The 13,934-nt window shown below is 40.9% G+C and overlaps 1 protein-coding gene across 6 annotated transcripts in view; it reads left to right on the forward strand.

The window, feature by feature from the left end:
• Window positions 1-13,629, forward strand: part of KIF2C (kinesin family member 2C) — a 32,012-nt gene extending 18,383 nt beyond the window's left edge. For 2 of the 6 annotated variants that reach the window (XM_088153600.1, XM_088153602.1), the window contains exons 11-21: window positions 4,044-4,134; window positions 4,910-4,973; window positions 5,516-5,607; window positions 6,720-6,862; window positions 7,885-8,089; window positions 8,270-8,380; window positions 8,709-8,776; window positions 10,729-10,837; window positions 10,922-11,032; window positions 11,281-11,404; window positions 13,062-13,629. In XM_088153600.1, coding sequence (XP_088009726.1) covers window positions 4,044-4,134; window positions 4,910-4,973; window positions 5,516-5,607; window positions 6,720-6,862; window positions 7,885-8,089; window positions 8,270-8,380; window positions 8,709-8,776; window positions 10,729-10,837; window positions 10,922-11,032; window positions 11,281-11,404; window positions 13,062-13,141 — 1,198 coding nt within the window. In that variant the 3' untranslated portion in view covers window positions 13,142-13,629. The remainder of the gene's footprint in view (window positions 1-4,043; window positions 4,135-4,909; window positions 4,974-5,515; window positions 5,608-6,719; window positions 6,863-7,884; window positions 8,090-8,269; window positions 8,381-8,708; window positions 8,777-10,728; window positions 10,838-10,921; window positions 11,033-11,280; window positions 11,405-13,061) is intronic. The other 4 variants (XR_015798394.1, XR_015798395.1, XM_088153601.1 and 1 more) reach the window with 4 other exon arrangements.
• Window positions 13,630-13,934: the final 305 nt, after the last annotated feature.

Here is a 13,934-nt window from a genome sequence, read left to right on the forward strand (position 1 = left end):
GTATGGAGTTGTTATCGTGGTCATTTAAGCAGTCTCTGCAAATAAAGCTTCTGCAATAGGGCTATGGAGAAGTGTATTCCGAAGTGCATTGGTACAAGTGAAGTAACCCTCCTTGAAGTATTAAATTAAATTCTCTGGGAGAGTTGGTACAGCTATTTTGAAAGCTTTCCCTGGCTTTCTCTGCATGCATGGACTTTGCTGGTAAACTTTATAGAAATGTGGCCTGTGCATACATATAGATGCAGACACACCAGAGTAAGCCTTTGAAATACCTGAAACTTCTGCAGCATGTAGCTACTTTAATGCTTTGAAGAGGGGTGTTTCACCTGTGCTAATGTGTTTTGTAAAATACTCATTTTGAACATTTTGTTGTTGTTCAGTCATTAAGTCGTGTCCGACTCTTTGTGACCCCATGAACCATATTGCACCAGGCCTTCCTGTCCTTCACTGCCTCCCGGAGTTTGCTCAGTTTCATGCTCATTGCTTCAGTGATGCTATCTAACCATCTCATCCTCTGCCGTCCCCTTCTCCTTTTGCCTTCAATCTTTCCCAGCATCAGGGTCTTTTCCAAAGTGTCCTCTCTTTGCATTAGGTGACCAAATATCTGAGCTTGAGCTTCATTATCAATCCTTCCAATGAGCAATCAGGGTTGATTTCCTTTAAGATTGACTGGTTTGACCTCCTAGCAGTCCAGGGGACTCTCAAGAGTCTTCTCCAGCACCACAATTCAAGGGCATCAATTCTTCGGCGCTCAGCCTTCTTTATGGTCCAGCTCTCACAGCCATACATTACTACTGGAAAAACCATAGCTTTGACTATGCGGATCTTTGTCGGCAAGGTGACGTCTCTGCTTTTTAATATGCCATCTAGGTTTGCCATAGCTTTCCTCCCAAGGAGCAAGCGTCTTTTAATTTCATGGCTGCAGTCTCCGTTTGCGGTGATCTTGGAGCACAAATAAATGAAGTCAGTTACTGCTTCCATTTCTACCCCTTCTATTTGCCAGGAATTGATGGGTCCAGATGCCATGATCTTAGTTTTTTTAATGTTGAGTTTCAAGCCAGCTTTCGCACTCTCCTCTTTCACCCGCATCAAGAGGCTCTTTAGTTCTTCTTCACTTTTTGCCATTAGGGTGATATCGTCTGCATATCTGAGGTTATTGATGATTCTCCCTGCAATCTTAATTCCGGCTTGTGATTCTTCCAGCCTGGCATTTCTCATGATGTACTCTGCATATAAGTTAAATAAGCAGGGTGACAGTATACAGCCTTGTCGTACTCCTTTCCCTATTTTGAACCAATCGGTTGTTCCATGACTGGTTCTAACTGTTGCTTCTTGGCTCGCATACAGATTTCTCAGGAGACAGGTAAGGTGGTCTGGTACCCTCATCTCTTTAAGAATTTGCCACAGTTTATTGTGATCCACACAATCAAAGGCTTTTGCATAGTCAATGAAACAGAAGTAGATGTTTTTCTGGAACTCTCGTGCTTTCTCCATGATCCAGCAAATGTTGGCAATTTGATCTCTAGTTCCTCTGCCTCTTCGAAACCCAGCTTGTACATCCAGTAGTTCTCGGTTCACATACTGCTGAAGCCTAGCTTATAGGATTTTGAGCATAACCTTGCTAGCATGTGAAATGAGCGCAATTGTGTGATAGTTTGAGCATTCTTTGGCATTGCCCTTCTTTGGAATTGGAACGTAAACTGACCTTTTCCAATCCCGTGGCCACTGTTACATTTTCCAAACTTGTTGGCATATTGAGTGCAGCACTTTAACAGCATCGTCTTTTAGTATTTTAAATAACTCAGCTGGAATACTGTCATCTCCACTAGCTTTGTTGTTAGCAATGCTTCCTAAGGCCCACTTGACTTCACTCTATAGGATGTCTGGCTCAAGGTCAGTGACCACAACAGCATGGACATCAGGGACATTAAGATCTTTCTTGTATAGTTCTTCTGTGTATTCTTACCACCTCTTCTTAATCTCTTCTGCTTCTGTTAGGTCCCTACCTTTTCTGTCCTTTATCATGCCTATCTTTGCACTAAACGTTCCTTTGATATCTCCAATTTTCTTGAAGAGATCTCTAGTCTTCCCCATTCTATTGTTTTCCTCGATTTCTTTGCATTGTTCATTTAAGAAGGCCTTCTTATCTCTCCTTGCTATTCTCTGGAAATCTGCATTCTGTTGCCTATATCTTTCCCTTTCACCCTTGCTTTTTGCATTCCTTCTTTCCACAGCTATTTGTAAAGCCTCATCAGACAGCCATTTTGCTTTCTTGCATTTCTTTTTCTTTGGGATGGTTTTAGTTGCTGCCTCCTGTACAATGTTATGGACCTCTGTCCATAGTTCTTCAGGCACTCTGTCTACCAAATCTAATCCCCTAAATCTATTCATCACCTTCACTGTGTACTCACAAGGAATATGATCTAAGTCATACCTGAGTGTTTTAGTGGTTTTCCCTATGTTCTTCCATTTAAGCCTAAATTTTGCAGTAAGAAGCTCATGATCTGAGCCACAGTCAGCTCCTGGTCTTATTTTTGCTGTTTGTATAGAGCTTCTCCATCTTTGGCTGCAAAGTATATAATCAATCTGGTTTCGGTATTGACCATCTGGTGATGTCTTGTGTTGTTGGAAAAGAGTGTTTGCTATGACCAGCTTGTATTAGCCTTTGCCCTGCTTCATTTTGTATTCCAAGGCCAAACTTGCCTGTTATTCTGATTACTCCTTGACTTCCTACTTTAGCATTCCAATCCCCTATGATGAAAAGGACATCTTTTTTTGGTGCTAGTTCTAGAAGGTGTTCATAGAACCGGTCAACTTCAGCTTCTTCGGCATCAGTGGTTGGGGCATAGACTTGGATTAGTGTGATGTTGAATGGTTTGCCTTGGATTTGCACTGAGATCATTCTGTCGTTTTTGAGGTTGTACCCCATTACTGCCTTTCCCACTCTCTTATTGACTATGAGTGCTACTCCATTTCTTCTAAGGGTTTCTTGCCCACAGTAGTAGATATAATGGTCACCTGAATTAAATTCACCCATTCCCGTCCATTTTTATTCGGTGATTCCCAAGATGTCGATGTTCAATCTTGTCATCTCAAGTTTGACCACATCCAGCTTGCCTTGGTTCATAGATCTTACATTCCAGGTACCTATACAATATTGTTCTTTACAGCATCGGACCTTCTTTTCGCTTCCAGATACATCCACAGCTGAACGTCCTTTCGGCTTTGGCCAGCTGCTTCACTCTTTCTGGAGCTACTTGGAATTGCCCTCCGCTCTTCCCCAGTAGCATATTGGACACCTTCTGACCTGAGGGGCTCATCTTCCGGCGTCATATCTTTTAGCCTTTTAACATTGTCCATGGGGTTTTCTTGGCAAGGATACTGGAGTGGGTTGCCATTTCCTTCTCCAGTGGACCACATTTTGTAAGAACTCTCTGTCATGACCTGTCCGTCTTGGGTGGCCCTGCATGGTATAACTCATGGCTTCACTGAGTTACGCAAGCCCCTTCGCCACGACAAGGCAGTGATCCATGAAGGGGTTTGAACATTTGCACAGCTCTATTTTGCAGTAATTCTACATAAAGAACTATAGAACCAAACTTCCCATTAAGATCCAACTAATATATTTCAAGAAACCATAGTTCCATAATCATGATTTGACATAGATGTAGAGCTGTTTAAGAGGCTTCTTGAGGAGTTATGGAAATTAACTGATGCCCCTTGAGTGTCATAGTGACAGATTTCTATACATAGTGGAGGATGCTTCTGGCAATGGACCTCACTTTGGTTATAAGAAGAAAGATCTGCTCTTCAATGTCTATATTACTTTCTCTGTATATAACAATCATTTTTGAATGTTTACTGAAACAACTATAATTACAATGCTAACCTTTGTGCACTTGTGATCCTGAAAATGTCTAGAATTTTGATGTGTCACTGTTTATTGACAAGAGATATAAATCCTGCTGATAGTTTTTTACAGATTGCTTTTTATAGTTTCACTGACTCACTGATGTTTTGCCTTTGTCCTTATGCTTGGCCAGGTTCACTGCTAGGCCACTTGTGCAGACTGTTTTTGAAGGAGGGAAGGCTACATGTTTTGCCTATGGCCAAACTGGTAGTGGAAAAACTCATGTGAGTGTTGGCTTCTATTATGTTTTTAACTCCCATTTCCCTGAATTAGGTAATAACTTGAATCAAACAGAAGTAGTCTGAATTGCTTCTAAATGCTTATCTGAAGAATTCTTGGCTTAAAAACATATGCTACTTCTACAGTAGTTTGTTCTGCTGTAAGTTTGCAAACCTGCTGAAATTGGAACTTTGGAAACTCATCATATCTGCCTCGGATTTTGAGAGAGGGGTGCTTCACTTGTATGCTCTTTCTTCTATAGCTTGCATTGTCTAGGCAATCTGTAGTTGAACAAGAAAATATTTTATTTTAGCATGCTAAAATCAGTCTGAAGTTAGTAGAATCAGGGAGGGGTAGCCTGTTCTAGTTTCAGTTCATAGTGTATTGGTATGGGAGGGGGAGCAGGTTTTGATAAATGGAAGGCCAATTACATATATTGGCATGTATTTGGAATTATTTACTAATTTATCATTCCTGTGCAGTGGTAGTATGATTAGTAGCATTCTTAGCATTAGTATGTTTGTGTGTATAACAAAGTTTCTGTTTCAAGATATAAAGGAACTTTTGAGTGATGACTGAAATTTGCAAATTGAAATACTCATAATTTCATTTATTTCTGTACAGAAAATAGGTGTAAAGGTATTTTTCGAATAAGATATTACGTGGGTGGTCTTGGCAGTAATTAAATTCTAGTGTGTTTGCAAGTAATCAGTGTTGCAGGTAATGAGACTCCTGTTTAACTGTTAAGATTTTGCCTTGTAATATATGTTCCTTTTCTAGACTATGGGAGGAGACTTCTCTGGGAAAGTACAGAAGGCCTCAAAAGGAATATATGCTTTTGCATGTATGTACTATCACAATTGGAATATTTTAAAAATTGAACTAATAATGTTGGACAACCTGCTTCCCTCTCCCCAATATTAAGTCTTGGACACAGTGCCCAAAATTCCAATGAAAGTTGTTGCCAAATTTTAATTTCTAATGTGATGGAGGGAGATCTATTAAATATATGGGGAGTATCATGTCAACTGAATGTAACTAAATTTAAATTAAAACAAGTTTAGTTTTGTCTTGATCGAACAACTTTTTTGAGTATGGTCCCATGATATACTGTTCAAAGACCAAGCATGGCCTATAGTCCAAAACGGTTGTGCTCTCTGCTGCAAAAACATTAAAAACAGTAGGATGTAAGAAGCCTATGTTAACTTTCCCCAAAGTTACTAGTTAAATTGTTAATTAAATATTGTGTGATTGCTAACGTCCCTATAGTTTCCAATATAGCTGCTGAAAGTAGCACATCATAAACTGTGAAAGAAGTTGTGGCAATGACCTGAAAGTGCATAAGCTTGATACAGTCTCGTTTTGTCATTTTCTTTCTCTTACTAGCACAGGATGTATTCCTCCTTCAGAATCAGCCACGGTATAGGGCCCAAGGTCTAGAAGTATACGTGACCTTCTTTGAGATATATAATGGAAAGGTGAGACCATGTATATTTGTATGTTGCCCATACGTATTTAGTGCAAAAAAGGACTTCACGTCTTTCTTATATGAAATGTATTGTTGTTAGAGAATTGACTGGGTTGATACTTCTCTTGGCTTGGATGAATTACCAGACTTAATTGGCAGTGCTGCATATCTTGCTTGCGCCTTTGGTCCTTCTGTATTAGCAAATGAAACTTGGGCTTGTAGATACAATTTTATCACAGGGTTGTTAACCTAGTGATAAGTGGAGGCCTTTCGAGCATCTAAATATAGTTCTGTCTAACTATAACTAGATCTGAAGATCCATGTTCATGCTAGGTATTTGGGTAGCAATACTTGTTACACAAGGAAGGAATCATTAGAATAAGAAAGGAATTGTGATATCTATTGGGCTTAACAATACTGTTCAAGCTGCATATTATTATTATTATTATTATTATTATTATTATTATTATTATTATTACTACTACTACTACTACTACTACTATTACTACTACTACTACATTGGATTTATCTCTGCCCATCTCCCCTAATGGGGACTCTGGGGGGTTCACATAGTACAATATCTAACAATTACAGTTACAATTACAATTACAATCCTACTCTATTTCAATTACGGCCCTACTCTATTGTGGCTAGCAGCGGTCGCAAGGGAGTTAGCTCATCAGGGCTTTCTTCACCGATGATCTTTTTCCGCCCATTGTGTCAGTTGCGTCCGGCGATTTTCTGCTGATCAGGTCCAGCACTAGTTCCAGCCTCCCCACACAAAGCGCCGCCAGCATTTCCTCCCACCAAAATGGGAGTACCTATTTATCTACTTGCGGATGGTCTGCTTTCGAACTGCTAGGTGGGCAGGAGCTAGGGACAAGTGATGGGAGCTCACCCCATCATGCAGAGGTGGGCTCGAACCGCTGGAGTGTCGACCATTTCTGGCCAGCAACTCCAGCATCATTAAGCCCCTATGCCACCACGTATATCGTGAATTTATTGTCAGTTACAACACAAAGCTAAGAAGAGGCTTGAGCTCTTCTCAAGTGCTTCAGTTTATAGATTTCAGTGTCCTGATTTTAATGCTTAGTTGAATCTGTTTGTTCTTTCTTAATTCAGTTATTTGACCTTTTAAACAAAAAAGCAAAGCTGCGAGTGCTGGAGGATGGCAAACAGCAGGTCCAGGTTGTTGGCCTACAAGAAATCCGTGTGAATTGTGCTGAGGATGTTATCCGAATGATTGAAATAGGAAGTGCCTGCAGGTTGGTTGCTTTTCTGGCCGTGTTTTAGCTTAGTGTTTATAGTGTTCGGTTAACATGTCCACATCTATTGTATTATATAATCTCCTTCTTGTTTTTCTTAATTGTAGAGGCTGGGTTTGGCATAACACTTAGGTTCTAAGTGCTAATATACAGCATGAGATATTCCATAGCACAGGCGTTTTTACATTTTAAAATGAAAAAAAGCTTTGTGCCAAGGAAACTTAATCCGCATGAGCAAAATTTTAAACTAATGTTTCTATACAAAACATTTTAGTTATTTTTCTACATTTTTTTAAACCTAAGAATATTTTGGTTGCTACAAAAAAAATCCTGAGAGGAAGAGGTAAAGAGAATTAGAAGGAAATTAAGGGAGATTAAGAGAGAGCATTTAATCATTTAAGTTACAGAAGTGTCACTTTGAATACCTAAGTATCTTTTACAGACATTCTGTCATGATATGCTAACATTTTAATACTAAAACCTGGAAGTGGAAACGCTAATTGAAATATGAGGTTAGATAAGATGGGCATAAGTTATGGGAAGAAAGATAAAGGATGCAGAACATTTGGTGCAGTCATATATTTTTAGCAGGGATTAATATTATTTGTGCTCATAATACTGTGAGAGGGAAGCTATGCTTCAGTGAATTAAATCACTCTAAACTTAGAGCAGTAGTGGAGGCAAGCCACTGTGGTTTCCTGTCCCTCTGAGTTCATAGTAAAGGAGAATGGGTACTTTCTCTACCTGGTAGATGCTCTGAATGCCTGCCAGGCACAGAAGCAGAGAAGGACTGTAATTCTCTTGCTTTGACTAGTTAAGGATGAGGCCCTTCAAACTTTAAAAGTGAAAGATTGAAAAGAAATTAAATTCCATACTCCCCCCCACCTCCCTGGCTGCAATTTGGACATTGCATCTGATTGACTACATCATAACATGATGATGACAACAAATTTTTGGATGGTGCATAAGACTAACCAAAACATATTGACTGCCACTAATCAGTAATTCTGTTATCATTGTAGGACATCTGGACATACATTTGCCAATTCCAGTTCCTCTCGATCACATGCTTGCTTTCAAATTATTCTGCGCAGAAAAGGAAAGCTTCATGGCAAGTTTTCTTTGGTGGATTTAGCTGGCAATGAGAGAGGTGCTGACACATCTAGTGCTGATCGTCAGACACGGATGGAAGCAGCCGAAATAAACAAAAGCTTGCTGGCACTAAAGGTACAGAATAGAACATAATAGCATTGTTGGTGTATGATTGGCCTCAGCAAGAGCAGAAGTCGTACTGGACTGTTAACTAGTGTGAGGCCTATGCTGCTACAATCTCGCTATGTTACTGATTGCTTACAGCTCTGTACATATGGGCAACTTATTATCCTTGCTCCTTTTCCCATCTTTTAGGAATGTATCCGTGCTTTAGGTCAGAATAAACAACATACACCTTTTCGGGAAAGTAAACTTACTCAGGTGCTGAGGGATTCTTTCATTGGAACAAATTCCAGAACTTGTATGGTACGTTGTATAGGAGGTCTTACGATCTTAACTGCAAGAAGAACTATGGTGTGGTTTCATCAATCTGTCTGTTACAACTACTCTTTTTGAAAAGTTCTTTAAGCGATGTTAGTCTGGGCATATTGAACTGGAAAAAGTCCTATAAGTTTGTGGGACCCTAAATTCTGAGTAACTATTCTGAAAAAAAATCTAAAGTTTTAATGTTTCATTATAAATAAGGTCAAGAAAGCAGAGGTGACAGAGTACAAGCAGGTAGATTAGCGGGAGTGCAGCTGTGCCAAAAGGCGAGAGCTGAGCACAAGCTGGTAAAAATTTTGTTTCCTTTTAGATTGCAATGATTTCCCCAGGCATGAGTTCCTGTGAATATACACTAAATACCCTGCGATATGCTGATAGGTGAGTGATATCTGAACTTGCAAATCTCACCATAACTAGGGGACGAAATGGGAAAAGAGTTTTATGTTTTTTTAAAGGATTGCCATTTCTAAATTAGTTCAGGTGGGAGAAACATTAAGGCTTCTGATACAAAGAAATGGGTTAGGTTTCCTTTCCTTGCTCAAAAAGCAGTCTACCAAAATGCCTGTCAAAAATCCCCTTTGATTTTGACTAGAAATGTTCCAGTATTAACCTAATCTCAGGAAACACTTGCTATATGAGGTAAACTTTAAGCAAAAGAAGAAACAACTGATTATTGGGACTGTTCCTAGTAAAATTTACAAGGGAAGGAAAGCCTAATCTAGTTACAGGTAGTCCTCAACTTATGACCATCCGTTCAGAAACTGTTTGAAGTTATGGCGGTGCTGAATGGACTTACAACTGGTTCCTGAAGTTAAGGCCATTGCACTGCCCCCATGGTCACATGATCAAAATTTGGGCATTTGGCAGCACACCTGCACTTACGACCACAGGGGCGCTTCAACTTGCCCCACCTATCTCCCCCCACATCTATGTCCTTTTGTCCCCCTGCACTCCGTGGCCCCTGCTGCCCTAGCTGACCTTCACTGTCTTCTTGTTCGTGCTACTGACCAAGCATGCCTAGCCTGGCCCTTTGCAAGGCAGCTGCTGGCCGCATGAGGCTTTCTTCCCCAGGTCCTTGCAAGACCTGGGGAAGATGGCCTCAGATGGCCAGCAGCTGCCTTGCGAAGGGCCAGGCCAGGCACGCCTTGTCAGTAGTGGGAGCAAGATGTCAAAGGTCAGCTGGGGTGGCAGAGTGCAGGGTGGCAGAGGTCTCGAGGTGTAGGGTGGCAAGGGCAACTGGGACTGGGCTGGGGTGGCTGTGGCTTTGCGCTGTGCTGCTGGGCCGTGCTGGGGCTGGGCTTTGCACTGCAGCTCAGACTTCTTGCAACCTGAGAGCTGCAGTGCACCAAAAAGCCCCTTTGCGCCATGCTGGGGCTGGGGTTCGCGCTATGAAGGGCTTTGTGCTGTGCTGTGGCTTGGGCTTCTTGCAGCCCCAGAGCTGCGCTGCTGGGTCAGACTGGGGCTGGGCTTCATGCTGCACTGTGGCTCGGGCTTCTTATAGCCCCAGAACCACAGTGTGCCAAGAAGCCCCTTTGCACCGCACTGCTGGGCTGGGGCTAGGCTTCGCACTGTGAAGGGCTTGCGCTCTGCTGTGGCTCAGGAGCTTCTTGCAGCCCCAGAGCTGCAGTGCATCAAGAAGCCCCTTTGTGCCGCACTGCTGAACTGGGCTGGGGTGGCTGAAGCTTCGCACTGTGCTGCAGCTCAGGAGCTGCAAGAAGCCCCAGAGCCACGGTATGCCAAGCAGCCCCTGAACCACAGTGTGGCAAGCAGCCCCAGAACTGTGCAGTTCTGGGGCTGCTTGCCACCCCACAAGGTACGGTGCAGGGCAGGCAAAAGGGCAGAGATGGGGGGGAATAGGCAGTTGGAGGGAGTTGAAGGGGAAGCAGTCCCTTACCTTGGAAAAACCAAGGCTCGGGGCAAGGAGGGACCAAGTCTAGAATGGCTTGGATTGGGGTGGGTCCTTGACTAACGACTGGTGGAATTTGGTTAACAATGGCAATGGGGAGTGCCAGGGTTGCTGTTGCTAAGCGATGTGGTCACATGACATCACACTTTACAACTGCATCGCTTAGCAAAGGAAATTCCAGTCCCAATTGTGGTTGTAAGTTGAGGATTCCCTACATTCCCTGCATCAGATAAAGATTTTCCATTCAGCTCAGTCCATGTTGTCCTACTTGGAGAAATGAGGGCAGGATGTTTGTTCATATGTAACATAAGAACAAAAGTTGAGTTACTAGTCCAGTGCTTCTTATCTGTGTTATATATCAGGCTTCTGAGTTCTTTATTTCAACAATCAGACTTGTATTGAAAGCCTTCTGCTCTGTTCCCAGAGTGAAGGAACTTCCCAACAGTGGAACAGCTGGAGAGGCACAGACCTGTATGGAAACTGAGAGTGAAGAGTTTGAGATTAGCAAAGAAGAATCAGACCATCTTCTTGAAGTATGTATGTTCATAGCTTAAGATCAATTTATTTAGGGAAAGAGGACCTGGTGCAGTTGTACTAATATTTTTCCTTGTGAATAGCAGCTTTCTGAAGATGAGCTGTCTCCTCATCTGTCCAGTTTTCGTGAAGCTCTCACCCGGATTAATGAACTTGAAGAGAAAGCAATAGAAGAACTTAAGGAAGTCAGGGAGGTATATTTGAATACTCAAAACTCCATAGGATTCTGTTTTCTGAATTGGCTAATATTTCTGAAGTATTGTGCTATAGATAATAAAATAGCTGCTTATGCCTGTGGAATGATGCTTATAAACAAAGAGTGTCTCACATATTCTTGCTAATTTGGCAGATATTTTCACTAACTTTTGCCCTTTCAGTAAATGAAGGAAATTCATTTTATCTCACAAAGCCATCCCAATTCTCTCCTAAATTCTGCATCCAGAAAATGAATGACTGTAACTATCTCCTGGACATTGCAGAACAACCAGAATATGACCTAGAGGCATTTGTGTACCAAGCTCAATGCTTCATAAATGAAGGATCCAAAAGCTTCCTCGGTCTGAAAGGTACAAAGGCAGCATCATCTTGAACTGTTGTTAATTTAGCTTTACTGCTATATTTTGCAAATTGCATGCTAAGCACTGTAGAATAAAGTAGAGATGCAACTGCTGTGGAGGAACTTTAGCTCTTCGCTAAAGTGGCAAAGGAGCAGTAAAAACTAAGGTTCTCTGGGAAAGTAAGGAGGGCATATTTTTTGTTCTGATTTACCAAGAGAATGTGCCCATCAGAATTTTCCTACTTAAACTTAGTGTGACACAGTACAAGGGATACAGAAAATTTCCAGCACAATGAATGCAGGGGAAGATACAGCTTTTTGTCATATCAGGTTGTTATTTTTTCCCCTTTCTCTTAAAGTATAAGTGAAGCTCATCTTGGGTGTTTTGCAGACAGTAGTCCTTGAATTAATCTTCAGTTTCCAACTTAGGAAGATTTGGAAGCTGTCTGCCATTCTCCTTTGCTTCAAGGTTTGCAGTTTAGGCAGAGACTTTTGTCTATAGGACTTACAATACCTGGGGGAATGGATAATTCAAAGATGTTCTGCCACTTACCTCCCCCCAGCTAGTTCAACACAGGATGGGTAGAAGTTGCATGTGGCCTTGAATCCCCTTTTTAAATGTATGCAGAAATGGTGCTGAATTTTGGTAGTATGCTGTTGAGAAACAGGAGCAGAATTTCTACTTTTTCCCCCCTTTGGCTGAAGGTAGAAAATACCTTTATAAGCCTTCCTACTTCAGTGTTAATACTGACCGGTCCACTGTTGTCCTTGACTGTCATATCCTCCCAGAGAGGACGCTGAGCTGATGTTCTTTTTTCTAGTACATGAACAGTAAGAAAAGTGTACAGGCTACCGATGGTCCAGAAATTACATATTTTGTGTCTTTAAACGTAGCTCTTATTGAGAAGCTTGAAATGGCTTGAGTAAAAATACTATTTTCAAGATAGATATAGAATCAACAGATATAAGAATGAAAGAAGGAGAGGTATAATAAAATAAATATAAAGATTGCCTTCTGCCAAACTAAGGGAAGGAGTTAGTGAGGAGTTAGTGAGTGAGAAATGGAAGAAGAGTTTTAAATTAGGAAGAATACTGAGCATCTGTGTATCATTTGTCTTATATGCAGGGTGCAGCTGAGTTAATTTTTTTCAGTCATTTTGCTTCCATTACAAAAGATGAACTTGGTATATCTAACACCTGAAAAAGTAAAGCCTATGAAAATACATTTCCCAGAGTCCACTTACACCTGCAGTGCTAGTGGACAAACCCCATGCTGCCGTACCTGTGAGAGTCTCACTATTCTAACACAGAGGTACGCTGTATTCCAGATGTGTATGGGAAGACAAACATTCTCATCCCCATTTGTCCTAGCCCAGTTGTTTCTATTTAATGAAGCTCCATGTGGGCCGCACAGAGGGTTCTTTTCTTCCAGTAGAAAACAAAAAGGCCTGTTCTGCTTTCAAGAAACTACTTAGTAAAGCCATCCTGTGAGCCTACACAAATTTCAATATGTTCAGAAATTACATTAAAGCAGAACATTAAACAGTGTATATATTTTGTTGGATAGAAACAGATGCAAGTTGCTCTGCATGTCTTATCCTTTTTCTGAATTCTGTTACAATCTGGACTTCACTTGCCTGTTTTTTTCCCTTTTTCACTTTCCACAGAGACTCTAGAGGAACTAACTCTTGCCATGCAAATGGAAGAACAAGCCAGCAAGCACCTGAATCAACGGCACCTTCAATAACTATCCACTTGTTAAACGCACCTTTCCCCCTCTCTATTTGTCTGTCACTTATTTCGTTTGCTCTTGCTGCATTTTAAAAGCAAACAGAAAATCTGCCCCATCTACTTTGAGTGGGTCTTTTAAACCTGATGCAGGAAAGGGACAGCTCTCTGCCAGAAACTAAATTTTCTAGGACTTTTGTCCCTCTTTTCCAGTACTGACAGTTACATAAGGAGGGCATGTTAGTGTCACATGTTAAGCATGTATATATTTCTAGTGTACATAGAATATTTGACTAAATATTTTTGTATGTTACAACTGAGTGCAAACCAGTGAACCTTAAACTGGATTTGCTGTTCTTAAGATAGAAAAAGTGATTGAAGGTGTTTAAATAAAATTTTCTGAATTCATTAAGTTTTGCCTTGCAAAAGCACTACGGCTTTTTTTGTAGGTCTCTAGATGTTCTGAACCTTTTCACTATGAGTGAAGAATCCAACTGGACAAGTATTCTAGGTAGAAGGAAGTCTGCTACTGGACAACACTTTTTTTTTTAAATAGGCAAATTAGCAAATTTGTTTTCTTTTCCTTTCAGGTAGTTATTGTCTAATAAGTATTATCATAAGTACAGATAAAAACTGGGGCTATTAACTAAAAAATTAAAAAGCAGTCAATAGCCGTAATTAAGCTCAGAACTGAAGGACGCACAGGGTAATAAAAGAAGTGCAATTTAACAGTGCTGGGGATCAGAAGCAGCTGAGATAAAATTAAGATATGTTGCTTGAATTCTGTAGTAGATGGATGGATACTTAGCATA

The sequence above is a fragment of the Python bivittatus genome, unplaced genomic scaffold (genome assembly GCF_059951505.1).
Source record: "Python bivittatus isolate LINGU-HERP-01145 unplaced genomic scaffold, Pbiv_v1 ctg000700_np1212, whole genome shotgun sequence".
NCBI classification, from domain to species: Eukaryota; Metazoa; Chordata; class Lepidosauria; order Squamata; family Pythonidae; genus Python; species Python bivittatus.